This window comes from Eschrichtius robustus, chromosome 12 (genome assembly GCF_028021215.1).
Source record: "Eschrichtius robustus isolate mEscRob2 chromosome 12, mEscRob2.pri, whole genome shotgun sequence".
NCBI classification, from domain to species: domain Eukaryota; kingdom Metazoa; phylum Chordata; class Mammalia; order Artiodactyla; family Eschrichtiidae; genus Eschrichtius; species Eschrichtius robustus.
In genome coordinates this window covers 7355314-7372303 of record NC_090835.1, presented here as the reverse complement: position 1 = coordinate 7372303, position 16990 = coordinate 7355314, and the positions used below count along the sequence as shown (strand labels likewise).

General features: G+C 52.7%; 1 protein-coding gene across 7 annotated transcripts; it reads left to right on the top strand.

The window, feature by feature from the left end:
* The first annotated feature begins 248 nt into the window (after positions 1–248).
* Positions 249–16056, top strand: BRPF1 (bromodomain and PHD finger containing 1). 7 transcript variants are annotated; one of them, XM_068558526.1, is made up of 14 exons: positions 249–618; positions 2528–3136; positions 6897–7856; positions 8702–8864; positions 9395–9526; positions 9902–10030; positions 10831–11140; positions 11471–11788; positions 12110–12394; positions 12893–13040; positions 13618–13754; positions 13857–13975; positions 14325–14479; positions 15208–16056. In XM_068558526.1, exons 2-14 carry the CDS (start codon positions 2538–2540, stop codon positions 15389–15391), a joined length of 3639 nt encoding a protein of 1212 aa, XP_068414627.1. In that variant the 5' UTR covers positions 249–618; positions 2528–2537; the 3' UTR covers positions 15392–16056. The 7 variants fall into 7 exon arrangements, with proteins under 7 accessions (XP_068414627.1, XP_068414626.1, XP_068414625.1 ...); XM_068558525.1 differs by having other exon boundaries at positions 11468–11788; XM_068558524.1 differs by having other exon boundaries at positions 9902–10048.
* Positions 16057–16990: the final 934 nt, after the last annotated feature.

Here is a 16990-nt window from a genome sequence, read left to right as displayed (position 1 = left end):
GCCGCAGATTCGCTACAAACGGGCCCACCACTCCGGATCCCGAGTACCGCAACTTCAGTCCCCAGAAACTCAACTCTTAAGATGGAGGTGCTAGAAAAGCCATGTAGGGTGTCCAGGGGCCCTTCCGAATCCCAGAGAATGGCCTCTCGAGCCTCAGCGGGCGGGCGGAGATCTGTGGCGAAAGTGCAGCTCGGCAGCGTTGCGGCGTCGCGTTTACCCTGCGCAGACGCCGTCGCCGCCGCTGCTGCCGCCGCCGCTGCCACTGCCTTTGCCGCCACCGTCTCCGCCGCCGCCGTCCCCGTGCTGCCTCTGGTAGCCTCCATTGTTCCGGCGGTGCTGGGTCCCGAGACCGGGCAACCTAGGGGCTTTCGAAAGGGGCGGCGGCCGCCGCAACTGAGAGACCGGGGCGCCGGCGGGACTGGGAGCGGCAGGGGTCAGCGCGGGAATCCCAGGGAGCCGGGCCAGAGCGTGGGGCGGCAGGGAGTCGAGGTGGCGAGGTCTGCAGTCTCCGGAATTGGGGCTCCCCATCCCCGGCCCGTCTTTCCCCGCCGGCCTCCCCTAGTGGGGTCGGAGCCCCGGCGGGCGCCCTCGGCAATGAGCCCGGACTCGAGGTGGCCGGTGAGTGCGGGCCAGGGACCAGGGCGGGAGTGGCCAGCCGGGAAGGGGTAGGCTACTTTCGTGGGGCGCGCACTGAACTGGCCGGCCCGAGTACCCTCGGGCCACTCCAGCCCGGAGAACTGACAGTGCATTAGCTCACAGCCTGCATCCCGGGCAACAGTGTATCCTTCGGGGTTGCCTGGGGCAGCCTGGGCCAATGGCAGGAGAGGAGCCTTGTTTAACTTTTTACACTTTGACAAAGGGGAAATGTAGCCGCATCCGGGAGAGGGCTGCGGGCACCGCCCGGGCCCGGCCTAATCCCTCTGGCCTCCGCCCCCTACTTCCTCCAGCCCTCTGAGCGCCTGGGGCAGATGCCGCCGCCATACCCCTGGGCCTGGGGCCCTCCCCACGGGCTTTCGGGTCTTAGTTGCCTTGTCTCTCCTCTGTGCTTCTGCTGAGTCCCAGCGGGACGTTTGCTGGAGGTTTCTGTGTTGCTTAGGAAGCCGGGGCAGCAGAGCTGCAGCGTTCACCAGGGACTCATCATTGAAAGAGGAGAGTTTGTTTGTGCTTCTGATTGGTTTGTTTAAAGACGGGTGCAGGTAGGAAGTAGGGGCGAGTTTAAGGAGTAGTTTTACTGATATGACAATCTGGGGCTTTGACAGAGAGACTGAAGCAGCTCACTAGCTTGGTTAAGTCGCAGGAGAGGAGCCAACAAGGACCGTTATTAATCAGGGAGCTCAGGGTGGCTTTGCTTGGAATGGTGCCAAGACCACAGTTAAATTGTTGAACTCAGCTAGGCCTGGAGAAATTGGGGCAGTCTCTCTGACCAAGCTGGGCTTCCTGGGGGTTGGTGCCATCTGCTGTCTCCACTCACCCAGGAACACTGGAGAGGAGGAAGGGACGGCTCTGAGGACCAGCATGGAGCTGAGTGTGCCTGGATTGTCATGTTCCTGTTTGTACCGTTAGGGCCTGGTGCCACTCCCAGGGCCAGGGCATAGGCTTACTGTAAAGGCCTCAGAAATTAACTAATTCTTTCTGTAACCCAGTGATTTCTGCTGGAGTCCAGGACCAAATCATTGGCTACCTGTTCAGGCTTCCGCATGGGCTGACACTAGCCTTCATCCATCTCAGCTCCAGAACTGGTGATCCCCTCATTTAGCTATTCATTCAACAGATTATTTATTCGTTGGCCAAAACAACACTACATGCCAGGTACTAGGGATACAGAGGTGGGTAGGCTCTGGTGTCTGCACTGCACCGCTCCCAGTCTAATGGGAGGAGACAGAGAACTTCCAGTGTGGTGAATGCCATGGTGGAGGTGAGGATGAAATGCTGTGGAAACACAGCTCTCCATGGGAGAGACAAAGAAGCATAACTGGAGTGACATTCGAGCCATGTTTTGAAGAATGAGTAGGAGCTCACTAATCAAGGAGGATGGAAGGCATTCTAAATAGAGATCATCTTGCAGGAATGAGAGGTTGTAACATTCAGGGACTGGCAAGTTGCCCTGGTTAGACAGAAATACAGCTGTAACTGGTGAAAAGAAGAATCTAGAAAGGAGGACTAAGGCCAAACAGTGAAAGGAGCACCTTGAATATCATCATAAGGAATTTGGATATTATCCTGAAGTAAGTGGGGAACATCAGGATGCTTTTAATCAAGAGACTAACATGATCATTTCTACTTGGTAGAAAGATCGTTCTGGACACATTGTGTGAGATTAGGCTAGAAGAACTGAGACATAGAGCAGGGTGATCAGGCAAGAGGTGATAAGGCCGAGACTATGGCCATGTTGTGGAGGAGGGGGCATTTGGAGCTGCTGTAGAGGTTGGCTGGCCAAAACCCTTGGGGAGAGGGAGGGCTGGAGAGAGTGGAGTGGGTGGCCAGGAGCTCTTCCCTGGGCCTGTGCTAACTGATCTGTACATTCTAGATGTGACAGCATGGGGGTGGACTTTGACGTGAAGACTTTCTGCCACAACTTGCGGGCAACTAAGCCACCGTATGAGTGCCCCGTGGAGACCTGCCGCAAGGTCTACAAGAGTTACAGTGGTATTGAGTACCACCTGTACCACTATGACCATGACAACCCACCGCCCCCACAGCAGACTCCACTCCGAAAGCACAAGAAGAAGGGGCGCCAGTCACGCCCAGCCAACAAGCAGTCGCCCACCCCCTCAGAGGTATCCCAGTCGCCCAGCCGTGAGGTGATGAGTTACGCACAGGCCCAGCGCATGGTGGAGGTGGACCTGCACGGCCGCGTCCACCGCATCAGCATCTTTGACAACTTGGATGTGGTGTCAGAAGATGAGGAGGCCCCTGAGGAGGCCCCTGAGAACGGCAGCAATAAGGAGAACACTGAGACGCCGGCTGCTACTCCCAAGTCAGGCAAGCATAAGAACAAGGAGAAGCGCAAGGACTCCAACCATCACCATCACCACAGCGCTTCTGCAAGCACCACCCCCAAGCTGCCGGAGGTGGTGTACCGGGAGCTGGAGCAGGACACCCCTGACGCCCCGCCCCGGCCGACTTCCTATTACCGGTAAGGCCGCCTCCACCCCCCAACTCTGGAAAACTGGTCAAGCAGGGCTCAGGAGTCAAAGATAGGTGATAGGAAGCGGCAGGGGTAAAGCATAGCAGAAGCACACTGGTCCTGCCAAGGCAGAAGAGTGCCCCAGCTAATGATGATGGCACTTCCTATACACTGCCACATGCCAAGCCCTGCAGTGGGTGTTTTATAGCCATTCCATTATTTTATTCTCACAACTCCCTCAGGTAGGTATTGTTCCGATTTCACAGATGAGGAAACCACAGTCCAGAAAAAGGACCAGACTTACGAGAAGTCACATGTCAGTAGATAGCTGACAAACCCAGGTTCCTCTGACTCCAAAGCTGCACTATTTCCACAGTATCAAAAGGTCCCATTTTTTGTTCCTCTTTCTACTCCATCACTCTGTGATCTTGGGAAAGGCATCCAGCTTTTGGTGTTGCAGTGATCCCATCTGCAGAGTAGGTATAATATTCCTCTGCTAGCCTGAAGGTATAAGACTAGGGACAATGATTTCATAAGGTTATAAAATCAGTTTGTAAATCTAAAGAAGTAATTTTCCCATTACTTGTTCTGTTATTGTCACCCATCCTTTAGCCTGCGTAAGCAGTATTTTCATCGCCTATGTTTTGTACTCCTCCAAGGACCCTTTTATTTGTTTCATTTAACTGTTTCTTAGTACCCCACTTCCTTCCAAAAATTAGTCACAGTGGCTCCTAATAAAGTCACAGGCATAGGGCTTCCCTGGTGACGCAGTGGTTGGGAATCCACCTGCCAATGCAGGGGACACGGGTTCGAGCCCTGGTCCGGGAGGATCCCACATGCCGTGGAGCAACTAAGCCCGTGCACCACAACTACTGAGCCTGCGCTCTAGAGCCTGTGAGCCACGACTGCTGATGCCTGCGCGCCTGGAGCCCGTGCTCCGCGACAGGAGGGGCCACCGCAATGAGAAGCCCGCGTGCAGCAACAAAGACCCAATGCAGCCAAAGATATATAAGTAAATTAATTAATTTTTTAAAAAAGTCACAGGCATAAGGCTAAATTCCTTTAACATGAGGTAAAAAATGAAGGAGTGGGGAAGTGTGGTGGTGGAACTACATACAGAAACCCTAGCTGAAGGATGGAATAAAAACCAAGTGTAAAACTTCTTAGAGTCTTGGCATCCAAGTCAAAGAGGGCATTTGGGTGAGTTCGTTAAGGAGCCATCTTTGGTATCAGCTAATCAGAAAGCCTGATCTCTGACAAGGACTTGGTGTAAAGGTTTTTATACGAAAGGTAGTTTTTACCAGAAGGGCAACCCATGTGATGTTATACTAAATCTCAGTTTTTTAAAAGCAAATCTTTGGGAACTCAAGTAATTTGGCCCAGTGTGTCACTCTTCTCTCACCGCTGTTCACATGCTAGCCAGTCTCTTCTTCCTGTCTTCCATCCTTTCATCTGTTCAGCCCAGCTCCATTTCCTTCTGGCTTTCCACTGTCTCTCTTGTCTGTTAGTACTGACTGCCATGCCCACCTCCCAACACACAGACCCCTCTCTGGGCCTGCCCTCTCTCCTAATGGCTCTTCAGTGCTCTTGGCTCCAATAGGCAGCCCAGCCCAGCTCCTCCTGCTCCTTTTCTTCATCCCTCCACTCAGATTCACTCTTTCCTCCGGGGGATCAGATCTGTTCTCCAGGCAGCAGCTCTCAGCTGGTGCACTGCAATCAGTTGGGAGGTGTGTTGCATGTAATTTGTTACTACTGTTAGCAGAACTGCCTGTTTTGGAAATGATTTACTTTTTATACAAATGTAAGAAGATTTGAGGTCATCTCTCTAATAACACCACTTGCTCTTGCTCACATCTGGTATGCTTTCTTGAGGGGGAGAGAGAGGGTGGAGTGTCAGCTGTTGTGTCAGGAATTGTACGTGACATGCAGCCTACCTTATCTGCGCCACAGCCTGTAATCTTGGTGCACTGTGGGGGTGTGTTATGCACCATCACATAATGTCACGTGTGTCGTGGCAGAGAAAAGGTTGAGAGCTGGTGCCAAGGCCTGGAAGGGACCAGATGTTTCACACCAGCCCTGAGCCACACCCTTTTTCAAGGATGAGGACATTGCATTCACCTTGGGGAAGAGGTAAAGGGCTAAGGAAGAAGTTGCTTCTGATAGACACAGTATTTTAGTCTGTCCTCCCTTCCACCCCGTAAATGTCTTTCAAATGAACAACACTGAGCACCTCTTTCTGTGTGGTGAATCAGACATGGTTCTTGCCTCTATCTAATAGTGGAGGAGTTAAGACACAAAAACAGTTACAACGTGAGACAGGGTGGGGCAGATCTATACAAAAACTAATCATAAAGCTAACATTTATTGAGTACTTGCTCCGTGCCAGCTACTGTTCTAAGCCCTTTACCTGTAGTAACTCATTTAATGTTCACAACAGCTGTATGAAATAGGTTCAAGTTAGCATCTCCATTCTACAGATGTGGAAACCAAGGCCCAGAGAGGTTAGCTCACTCGCCTGCTGTCATCCAGAGCATGGCTCCAGAACCTATGCTTGTGTGGCCTGCTCTAGCCCCCAAAGCCACATTTCCCTTGTGGAGAGGAGAGGGGAGGCATGGGAAGTAACATTTATCTAGGGCCTGCTGTGTGCCACTTGATTTAGCCCATTTGTTTTTGTAATTCCATTGAATCCTGATGTCTTTGGGAGTAAGTAGTAGTATCCTCATTCTGTCATCAATAAAACTGAGGTTCAGAAAAGGGCAGTGATGTCCTGAATGCCACAAAGTAACAGAGCCAGCGTGTAAATCCAGGTTTGTTAGGGGGCAAAGCCCTGCTCTTTCCGTTGAAGCTCCCTGTTGCTTTACAACACCAGGGTCAGGCCACCTAGAGTGTGCATGGCAAGGGGGTGGGGAGCCTGCTTTGTATCCCAGGCACCTGGAGCAATCCTTAGCTGCAGCCCTGCTGGCCCACTGAGTGCTGTGAAGTGGAGTTTGAATTGTCACTCTGCCACTTCCTGGTTGTGTGAACTATCTGTGTTGGGCAGTTAATTAACTTCTCAAAGCTTCCAGTTTCCTCATCTATAAAGTGAGGGCAATGAAAACATTGACCCTATGGCTATGGGGAAAATAAATGTGATAACTTAGCACAATGCCTAGCTTATAGTAAATGCTCAGTAAATCTTAGCTATTCTGACTGTTATTTCCCAAGGCTATCCAGAGAGCACAGAGTACCTAGAGTTTGAGGGAGCCCTGAGCTGATGCTGGCACCAGCTAACAGGAGACCTACAGCAGCTGCATTCAGGACATAGCCAGTTGGTGGTAAAACAACTTATGTATGATTTGCAAATGAGAACTGAGGACCTTCCTTCCCCTGACTCCTTGTACCATCACCCAGACCACCCCAATAATGGGTCCTAGCTGCCCCATCCTTCAGGAGTCTGGCTGAGCCTCTGCACCTCAGAGGAGGCAGTGTAGCAGCCAGGACATGAGCTTTGAAATCGGCAAGGTTGGGTTCATATCCCAGCTCTGCCACTTTCTCACAAGAGGGCCAGGGCAGGTGAATTAACCTCCCCAAATGTAAGGTTTCCTTTTCTGCAAAATAAGAATAATTATAGGACTTAGAGTGCCTGGGGTAAAGGTGAGGATAGAATGAGACAACACAGATGTAAAGGCACAGGCCTGGAATAGGGTGAGTGCTCAGCAGATGTAACCCATGGTCTTTAAGGGAGGGAAATCTCAACCTTCTGGTGCTGAGCTGCCTCTGTGCACTGCAGGTACATCGAGAAGTCGGCGGAAGAGCTGGATGAGGAAGTAGAGTACGACATGGATGAGGAGGACTACATCTGGCTGGATATCATGAACGAGCGGCGGAAGACGGAGGGTGTGAGTCCCATTCCGCAGGAAATCTTTGAGTACTTAATGGACCGGCTGGAGAAAGAGTCCTACTTTGAGAGCCACAATAAAGGCGACCCCAATGCGCTAGTGGATGAGGATGCTGTGTGCTGTATCTGCAATGATGGTGAGTGCCAGAACAGCAATGTCATCCTCTTCTGTGACATGTGCAACCTAGCTGTGCACCAGGAGTGCTACGGTGTCCCCTACATCCCTGAGGGCCAGTGGCTGTGCCGCCGCTGCCTACAGTCACCCTCCCGTGCTGTGGACTGCGCCCTGTGCCCCAACAAGGGTGGTGCCTTCAAGCAGACAGATGATGGGCGCTGGGCCCATGTGGTGTGTGCCCTATGGATCCCTGAGGTCTGCTTTGCCAACACGGTCTTCCTGGAGCCTATCGACAGCATCGAGCACATCCCGCCAGCTCGCTGGAAGCTGACCTGCTACATTTGCAAACAGCGGGGCTCAGGGGCCTGCATCCAGTGCCACAAGGCCAACTGCTACACAGCCTTCCATGTGACATGTGCCCAGCAGGCCGGCCTTTACATGAAGATGGAGCCTGTGCGGGAGACAGGTGCCAATGGCACCTCCTTCAGCGTCCGCAAGACTGCCTACTGCGACATCCATACACCTCCAGGTTCAGCACGCCGCCTGCCTGCCCTATCCCACAGCGAGGGTGAGGAGGAGGAGGAGGAGGAAGAGGAGGAGGGTAAGAGTTGGAGCTCAGAGAAGGTCAAGAAGGCCAAGGCCAAGTCCCGGATCAAGATGAAGAAGGCGCGGAAGATCTTGGCAGAGAAACGGGCAGCAGCACCTGTGGTGTCTGTGCCCTGCATCCCACCACACAGGTATGAGGGGAGCAGGTAGACAGGCTGTTGAGGGAAGAAGCCCTGTTGGAGACTGACAGCCCACTGAGTGGAGTGACAGGGCTGGGGTATCTTATTCCTATCAGGAGCTACATAGAAGTTTTGGGGGTTTTGTTTTGTTTTTTTTTTTTTAATATCAAAAGAGATGAGCTCTAGCAGGTCACCTGGCTTTTACATTAGGAACCAGAAACTTCAGCTTTTATCTGGCAGACCTAACATGTGTTTTAAACTGCCTTCCATTTTGATGAGGTGGTTTAAGTTAGGAAGAAAGAGGATGGAATAGCTACCAGCCACAGTGGAAGAAATGGTCTGACTCTGAAGGGAGAATGGAATGAAGAAGGGGGAAGGATACGCTCAAGGAATTGTGAAATGGTTACTGCCACAAATAAGTCCAAATGAGGGCTGCAGTCATCAGTTATTTTTTACTCTCTCTTGTGCTATCTAGTCGATTTCCTATAGTTTACTGCTGTACAATAGTACTTCATCTTAAAACCTTCCCAGGCTCAGTCTGAGTTGGGTATCCCAGGGTCAAACAGTACTCTGGGCTGCAGTGACAAGAGCAGTCTTAGGGGCCAGGCTCCCTGACCCACTGGTGAACAGAATTATAGATCTGGCTTAGAGCTGGGAGCTTGGCTTCCTGTCTGCTGAGTTGCCATTGACAGCTCTCTTTGCTCTTCTTTGCCTTAGCCCAGTGTCATAGGCCTTTTTGACAGTAGATTTATTCCCTATTTAGCCCCACTCAGAAACTCTCATTAGCCAGAGACCACTGTTCTGCTTAAGAAAATCAGGGCCCAAGAGGTTTTTCTCTTTGCTCTCCTGCTTCCCAGGCTCAGTAAAATCACTAACCGCCTGACCATCCAAAGGAAGAGCCAGTTCATGCAGAGGCTGCACAGCTACTGGACGCTAAAGAGGCAGTCACGGAATGGGGTCCCACTGCTGCGTCGCCTGCAGACACACCTGCAGTCTCAGAGGAACTGTGACCAAGTTGGGGTACTGTGTCAGATTCCCTGTGGGCTCTAGGAACTAGTGCCAGGGGGACGAGGACAGAGAATTTTTTTTTGGCTGTACCACCCGGTATGTGGGATCTTAGTTCCCCGACCAGGGATCGAACCCGCACCCCCTGCCTTGGAAGCGCGGAGTCCTAACCACTGGACCGCCAGGGAAGTCCCCAAGGACAGAGATTTGTGACTGTAGCTTCCAGTGTCTGAAGGCTTGGGCTGTTTCCTCCTTTAAACTAGGCCTCAAAGCAAGCTCAGGATGAAATCCTTACAGATTATTTTTAACGTATTTTTCCTATGTGTTCATCTGTTCGTTCACAGCAAGCATATACTGAGCACCGACTCTGTGCTGGGCCTAGGGGACACGTGGGTTGAGGAGCTTCCACTTCAGTTAGTTAGTGAGCCTACCAATAAATCACTGTGCTCTCTCCTTTGGCTTTACCTGCCCTTGACCCACGTTTCCTGGGCTCTCGTCCCCTCTGGCTCTCTCATCATTTCCTGATCCCTCTTTTGCCTCTTCAGAGAGATTCTGAAGACAAGAACTGGGCCCTCAAAGAACAGCTCAAGTCCTGGCAGCGGCTTCGGCATGACCTGGAGCGAGCCCGGCTGCTGGTGGAGCTGATCCGCAAGCGGGAGAAACTCAAAAGGGAGACGGTGAGTGCTCCTGGGCCAACTCTTTTTTACAGTAGAGAAAACAGACCCAGGAAAACAGAAAACATGGACAAGTATGTGTCACCTGTCCAGGAAGCAGCAGGGCTGATGCGGGAGTCAGGTCTCCTGAGCCCAGTTTGCTCTCAGGCCCACCGGAAGCAGAATGTCACAGGAGAGTATGAACGGAATCCTAAATTATGTGATGCAGGTAGCTGGTGCTGGGAGCTCAAGGAAGGGAAAGTCCAGAGGAGTCAAGTACACCGAGCTGTGTTGGGTGGGAAGGAAGGCGAGTTCCCATACCAGCTACAACCATCTCCTCAGACCTCTCTGCCAAGGGACTGGCCTAGGCCTGGCTGATTGGGCCTTTATGTGTGTCAGATCAAGGTCCAGCAGATTGCCATGGAGATGCAGCTGACCCCTTTCCTCATCCTCCTTCGAAAAACCCTGGAGCAGCTCCAAGAGAAGGACACAGGCAACATCTTCAGCGAGCCGGTCCCTCTGTCTGAGGTAACCGAATTGGACGAAGTAAGAATCCCTTCCCCTCACTCCACCTTCTTTCTGTTCCTCTCCCAGATGCACCCCCGCTGCAGGTCTGGGCCAGGGACTAGGAGGGGACCTTGAAGAGAGGGGCTGGTGGCTCTGGGGCTCCAGGATGAACTGGAGCCACATGCATCACCTGGACTCTGTCTTGTCCCTGTCATATCCCAAGGGCCCAGAATGGGAGGCAATCTGCACTCCTTCCCCAGAGGCAGGGACTGAGTCTGCCAAATGAATAATCCCAGGGCAGGAAGACACTTTCCGGGTGCTGAACCCTAGAACGGAGAATTTAGAAGGCTCAGCACCTAAAGAACCATCTCTGAAGCCCTAGGTCCTGACTGGCAGACTCTTCTCTCTAAAAGGTATAAAATGAGAGGCCTGAGGCAGCAGCCTCCTTATAAGTCTTAATGATAAGTAAAAAGAACTATAGGAATGCAAGGTGGTGTTATTTCCAGAGGATTCCCCTAGTCATTTTCTTACTAAAGCCTCATATGGCTCTAGGAGGTAGATTTGGCTGTAATTTCATTACTGTTTTCTAGGTGAGGAAAAGAAGGCCCAGAGAGGTTAAGAGGCTTGCCAAGGTCACACAGCTTGTGACTAGTAAAGTCAAGACTAGAATCCGGCTTTCTTTTCCCCTGTGCTGTATGCCTGCCTCTAACTGTGGTGGGAGGAGGTTGCTGGATGCATTTCAAGGGAGGTTGTTAGGAACAGGGGTTCAGGGGGAATGAGGAACGTATCTCCACTTAGGTACACCTACCGTGTTCTCCCAGGTACCTGACTACCTAGACCACATCAAAAAGCCTATGGACTTTTTCACCATGAAGCAGAACTTGGAGGCTTACCGCTACCTGAACTTTGATGATTTTGAGGAGGACTTCAACCTCATCGTCAGCAACTGCCTCAAGTATAATGCCAAGGATACCATCTTCTACCGGGCAGCAGTGCGGCTCCGTGAGCAGGGTGGTGCTGTGCTCCGCCAGGCCCGGCGCCAGGCAGAAAAAATGGGCATTGACTTTGAGACGGGCATGCATATCCCCCACAGCCTGGCTGGAGACGAGGCCTCACACCACACCGAAGATGGTGGGTGATAAGTCACACCTCCACATAGAGGCCAATGCCAGGGATGAACAGCTTTCCAAAGTCCCCTCCTGGGAGCAGGCAGTGTAGGCAGGAAGCAGCTAGGCTGAGCAGTGGCAAGCTATCCCCAGGAATGCTCTCTAAGAAGCCAGACTGGGTGAATGGATAGCAATCCCTGCCATTCCACATCTCGGTGCTACTGTTTTACAGCTGTTCCTGGTGAGAAGCAGAGGGGGAGAAGAGTGGGTTTCTTGTTGCCTGCCCAGGTTCACGGGGCCCAGAGGACTGCCCTGAGTCTGACCCTTTCCTCCCTATTCCCACCCCTGGCAGCAGAGGAAGAGCGGCTGGTCCTGCTGGAGAACCAGAAGCACTTGCCAGTGGAAGAGCAGCTGAAGCTGTTGCTCGAGCGGCTGGATGAGGTGAATGCCAGTAAGCAGAGCGTGGGCCGCTCACGGCGTGCAAAGATGATCAAGAAAGAGATGACGGCGCTGCGGCGCAAGCTTGCCAACCAGCGGGAAACTGGACGGGATGGGCCTGAGCGGCATGGCCCCTCCAGCCGGGGCAGCCTGACACCCCACCCGGCAGCCTGTGACAAGGACGGGCAGACAGACAGTGCCGCCGAGGAGAGCAGCAGCCAGGAGACAAGCAAAGGTCTGAACCCCGCAGCATGGTGGACCCCGAGGCCAGCCAGACTTTGACTCTGCAGCACACACTCAGCGCCTGCCATGCCCCAGGCAGAGGTCCCTCATGCACAGCCAGCTGCACTTTCTCCCTCATTCCCCAGTCAAGGGCCTCTTAGCTGCCTCTCTGGCTATTTGTATAAGAGACAATGTTCCCAACTCCATGCCCCCCCAATTATCTCCCCTACTCTAGCTGGAGTTATGGTCCTATATACCCAGGGCCTACCCTGGACGTATGCCCTTCCCACATCAGGCCCCTCACCGACTCTCCTTCTCTCTTTCTCTGCTCCAGGCCTGGGTCCCAACATGTCCTCAACCCCCGCACATGAGGTGGGCAGGAGAACCTCAGTTCTGTTCTCCAAAAAGAACCCGAAGACAGCTGGACCGCCCAAGAGGCCGGGCCGGCCCCCAAAAAACCGGGAGAGCCAGATGACCCCCAGCCACGGAGGCAGTCCTGTGGGGCCCCCCCAGCTCCCCATCATGGGCTCCCTGCGTCAGCGCAAGCGGGGTAGGAGCCCTCGGCCCAGTTCGAGTTCAGACAGCGACAGTGATAAATCCACAGAAGACCCCCCAATGGGTGAGCCTCACCATCACCCAGCCCCCCAGTAGAGTGAGCAAAGCTGCCATCCTTCCCAATATAACTCCCACCTATCCCTTCATTTGCCCATAATATATCAGAGCTAGAAGGGCCCTTAGGAATCCTTTAATTCAATTCCTTCATTTTACAGACGGGGAAACTGAAGCCCAGAGATGATGACCCAGCTAGATTCCCATCCAGGGCCCCCCCCTCCTGCATAGTATCACTTCACCTTTTCTCTTCTTATCCTCCTTGGGGAATCTCCTTTAAGCCATTGGTGTCCTAAGGCCAGTAACTGCCAAGGGAAGTGCAAGGGGTGGGGCAGAGCTGTGGCCAACTGTGGTGGACACTGCGCAGAGCTAGCTCTGCTGGCCAAGGTTGGAGGAATTTTCCAGCACAGAAGTGAAAGCCAAGCTCTAAGTCCCTCTTACCCCCAGTAGATCTCTGATCTACGTCTTCCTGACTGATTCCTTCCCTTCCCCCCTCCCCCCAACCAAGACTTACCAGCCAACGGCTTCAGCGGTGGAAACCAGCCAGTAAAGAAGAGTTTCTTGGTATATCGTAATGACTGCAGCCTTCCTCGGAGCAGCTCAGACTCTGAGTCCAGCAGCAGTAGCAGCAGCAGTGCTGCCTCAGACCGGACCAGGTACCAGTCCTCCGGGTCAAGACCCACCTCCGGGATGGCCTTGCAGATTTCCCTGTGGGGAGTGGGGTGGCAGCCATCTTAGCCTAGATTAAGATGGCTCAAACCAAAGGTTCTCTGCAAAATAAATGGAATAGATGAGACTGTCACCATAATGAAACAGAGGGGCCCACCCTGTGTTAAGCTGATGGTTTAGAACAGAGGGCATAAACCGGTTCCTTGTGGCCTGGGTTTGGCCTGCAGACATATTTTGTTTGGCCAGCATGGTATTAAAAAAAAAAAAAAAGATTCGGAAGTGCCATATAAAATTCCCCGTTTCTATAGTCTCTTTAAAAATCAGACCGGCAATTCTGGCCACTGTTGACTTAAGACGGGCGCATGCATTCATCACTACTGCTATATCCAGCCCACTTCAGTCAAATCGCCCCCAAGTCCCTGAGGGCATTTGAGTTTGAAATTCTTCAAGTAGCCTCTGCTTTCCAAACGTCTTAGACCCTAGAGGCTTAAAGAAGGGAGGATACCCACCATGCCATTCCCCACTCGTCCCCTTCTTTGAGTTGAGCTTCCCTTTTGTCCACAGCACAACGCCTTCAAAACAAGGCCGGGGCAAGCCCTCCTTCTCTCGGGGCACGTTCCCAGAGGACAGCAGTGAAGATACCTCAGGCACTGAGAACGAGGCCTACTCCGTGGGCACTGGCCGCGGCGTGGGCCACAGCAGTAAGTACGCCCGCCCAAAGCCAGGGGTTCTGGGGGCCCAGTGCCAGGGCCTTGCCAGACCCCGGACTGCTGATCCGCCCCCTCTCTCCCATTCCTGTGAAGTGGTAAGGAAGAGTCTGGGCCGGGGAGCTGGCTGGCTGTCAGAGGATGAGGACTCCCCGCTGGATGCTCTGGACCTGGTGTGGGCCAAATGCCGGGGGTATCCATCATACCCAGCTCTGGTAGGCTTCCACTTTTCTTGTCATATCCCTTGTCTTCCAACCCCAGAACACACACTCAAAAGTAGCAGACTTTTCCTACTCTCTGCTGAGCTGCAGAGCACAGGAGTCTTTGGCAGATAGACACTTAGAGGTCCCTGGTTAGTTTCTCCATCTCTCCCTTTTTCTTCCCTTTGCCCCTTGGGCTCTGAAATAGTTCAGCATGGGAAGAAGCCAAGGGTCAGCACTGCAGCCCTAGGAGTGTGATAACCTTTTTCTGTTCCCACTTCAGATGTAGTCTCCAAATTCTTGGATAGGGTAAGCCTTGGGAAGGAGGAGACTGAACTAAACCAAGGTCTTATTACACCCTTAGATCATTGATCCAAAGATGCCCCGGGAAGGTATGTTCCACCATGGGGTTCCCATCCCTGTGCCCCCACTGGAGGTGCTGAAACTTGGGGAACAGATGACCCAGGAAGCCCGAGAGCACCTCTACCTCGTCCTCTTCTTTGACAACAAGCGAACCTGGTAAGGGAGGAGGGGAGCATTTGATGTGACTCATAGCCACAGATGCAACCCTCGGTATCGGGGCAGACTGCCAGGGAACTCCAGCAACAGACAGCCTGAGCTGTCATAAATCAGTGGGGGAGGGACTTAGATCTTTGAGCAAAAGGGTTGTGTTGACCAAGAGTCTGAGAGACTGAGCGGGCAGCAGCTGACAGCTGTAGCTAGAAATCAAAGGACCGTGAGTGACTGTGACAAATGTGGGGGTGGCTCCCCACCCAGACTAAAGTGGCTTCTAGACTTACTTTTCCCACCTCTGCCTCCATGGTGACAAGATGGGGATAAAGCAGGCATAATCATTCAGGTTCTGAATCCCTGTTCCGGCACACTTACACGTGTAGTCTCTGGTTGTTAATTGTCTGCAGAGGATGTTTAATGTCACTTAAGTCTGCCTGGAGCCCACTGGACAAGGTACCTATTTCAGGGTTGGTCAAGGCTCCTTTTTGTGCCCATAAATACCCTATGATTACCCCGTTGTGACCGATGACTGGGCTCTTTTCATCACTAGCCTGTGAGCAGTTCCTTGAGAGCAGGGACTGCATCTCTTGGTTTCTTTAATTCCCACCAGAGCCTGGCCCAGAGTGGGGCACTCAGGAGGAGTTTTTGAAGGAATGAACAAGTGAGGAAGGCTGGTGCCTGTTGCTCCCCCAGAGATAAGAGATGACTTACTCGATTCTCACCTCGTCCTACAGGCAGTGGCTGCCCAGGACTAAGCTGGTTCCTCTGGGCGTGAACCAGGACCTTGACAAGGAGAAGATGCTGGAGGGCCGGAAATCCAACATCCGCAAGTCAGTACAGATCGCCTACCACAGGGCTCTGCAGCACCGCAGCAAGGTGCAGGGCGAGCAGAGCAGTGAGACCAGCGATAGTGACTGATACTGTCCAGCACAACCCAACCTACAGTGCCCAGCCACCTCTCTCCTCCCCTTTGCTCACTGTCCTGGAGTGGCACCGGCCTCTGCACTGACTCATTCCTGGTCTTGGGGCCAGTCTCAGGGGAAGCTGGGTGGGGGAGGTCCCTCCCGCCCTGAGTGCAGCTGGACTGTACAGAACACTCCAAGGGCCCATGGGGGCTCTGCGCAATGAGAGGGGAGGTCCCACAGGCCAGAAAGCTCCAGAGACCTCATGGCATTGTAGCGCAAGTTGGTGGGCGAAGGTTAGGACACTGCGTAAAACAGGCCATCCAACCACCTCTGCCTACTCATGCCAGGAGAACCCCTAACTGCCTGGTGGCCTGAGGCCCCTGAGGTGGTGAGGTGAGCTGGCATCTGCACAGCCTAGCAGTGAGATTGATGTCTGTCCAGCCCGGAAGAGGGGCACTAGGTGACCCCCTCCCCTGCTGTTGTAAATACTGTAAATAGTGGAGAATTTAAATTATTCTCATTTGTAACTGCGTTTCCGGGTCGCGCCAGAGTCATTTGGTACTAAAAAAAAGACTGGGGCCTGTCCCCACTTCCCTTCTTCCCATAGATTCCCCCACCTTTCAAACTGGTTTGTATTTATTTCAAAGGAAGAAAATATATTGATTCTTAGAAAATAAATGGTCTGTTTGGAATTCTTGGTTCTTGCCTTCTGCCAGGGCAAAAGGGATAAACAGGGAGGCTGTGTTCCTCAGGGATGGTAAATGATTGGGCCCAAGCGGTTGCTGGCTGCTGTGCCTGCTGCATTTGTAAGACAACAGCAGAGATAATATTGGCTTGGCCGAAAAGTTCATTCACGTTTTTCTGTAACATCTTACGGAAAAACCCAAACGAACTTTTTGGCTAACCCAGTATGACAGCTCCCATTTCCCATGTCCTTCACTGAGTGGTAGACCCTGTGCTGAAGCACCTTTAGATACACAGTTTTGTATAATCCTTGCAATAACTATGGGGAAAGTTAATGACAGGGTAGATATCTCCAAAAAGACACCAAGGTCTAGACAAATTAAGTAACTTGCCTAAGTTCCCACAACTAGGAAGTCGCAGAGCTAGCATTTGAACAAGAGCCTGCCTCCAAAGCTGGCTCTTCAACCAGTATGCCGAATGGCTGGAAGGGAAGAGTCTAGTGGCCATTCCTTCGTGAACTGCAGATGCTTGGAGTCCTTTGCCAGTGGGACGGTCCGGGTGCTGCTTCAGAGTCACTATAGCTGTGTGACCCTTCTTCCCCTGTTTAGCTGGGGACTGAGCAGGAATTCAGAGGGACTCTTCATTCCCCACCTTGACACCTTCTCTTCCAATTTAAACATTTACTGGAGGAATGCCCTCTAAGCACTAGGCACCTGTGGGCTGTCGTGCCTGCAGAGGAGACACGCACAGGAAGCAGCTGCCCCAGGGCCTTGGGGCTCCTGAAGCCCGGAACTGAGACGCTGCCAGGCTCACAGCCCCCCCTGCTAGGAACTGTGGCAAGAGGGACACAGATAAATCAGCTGCCAGTCTGTCCCTTAAGGAATCTGAAGGCTAGTCGCTCAGATACAGTAACCAAGAATCACCGCCC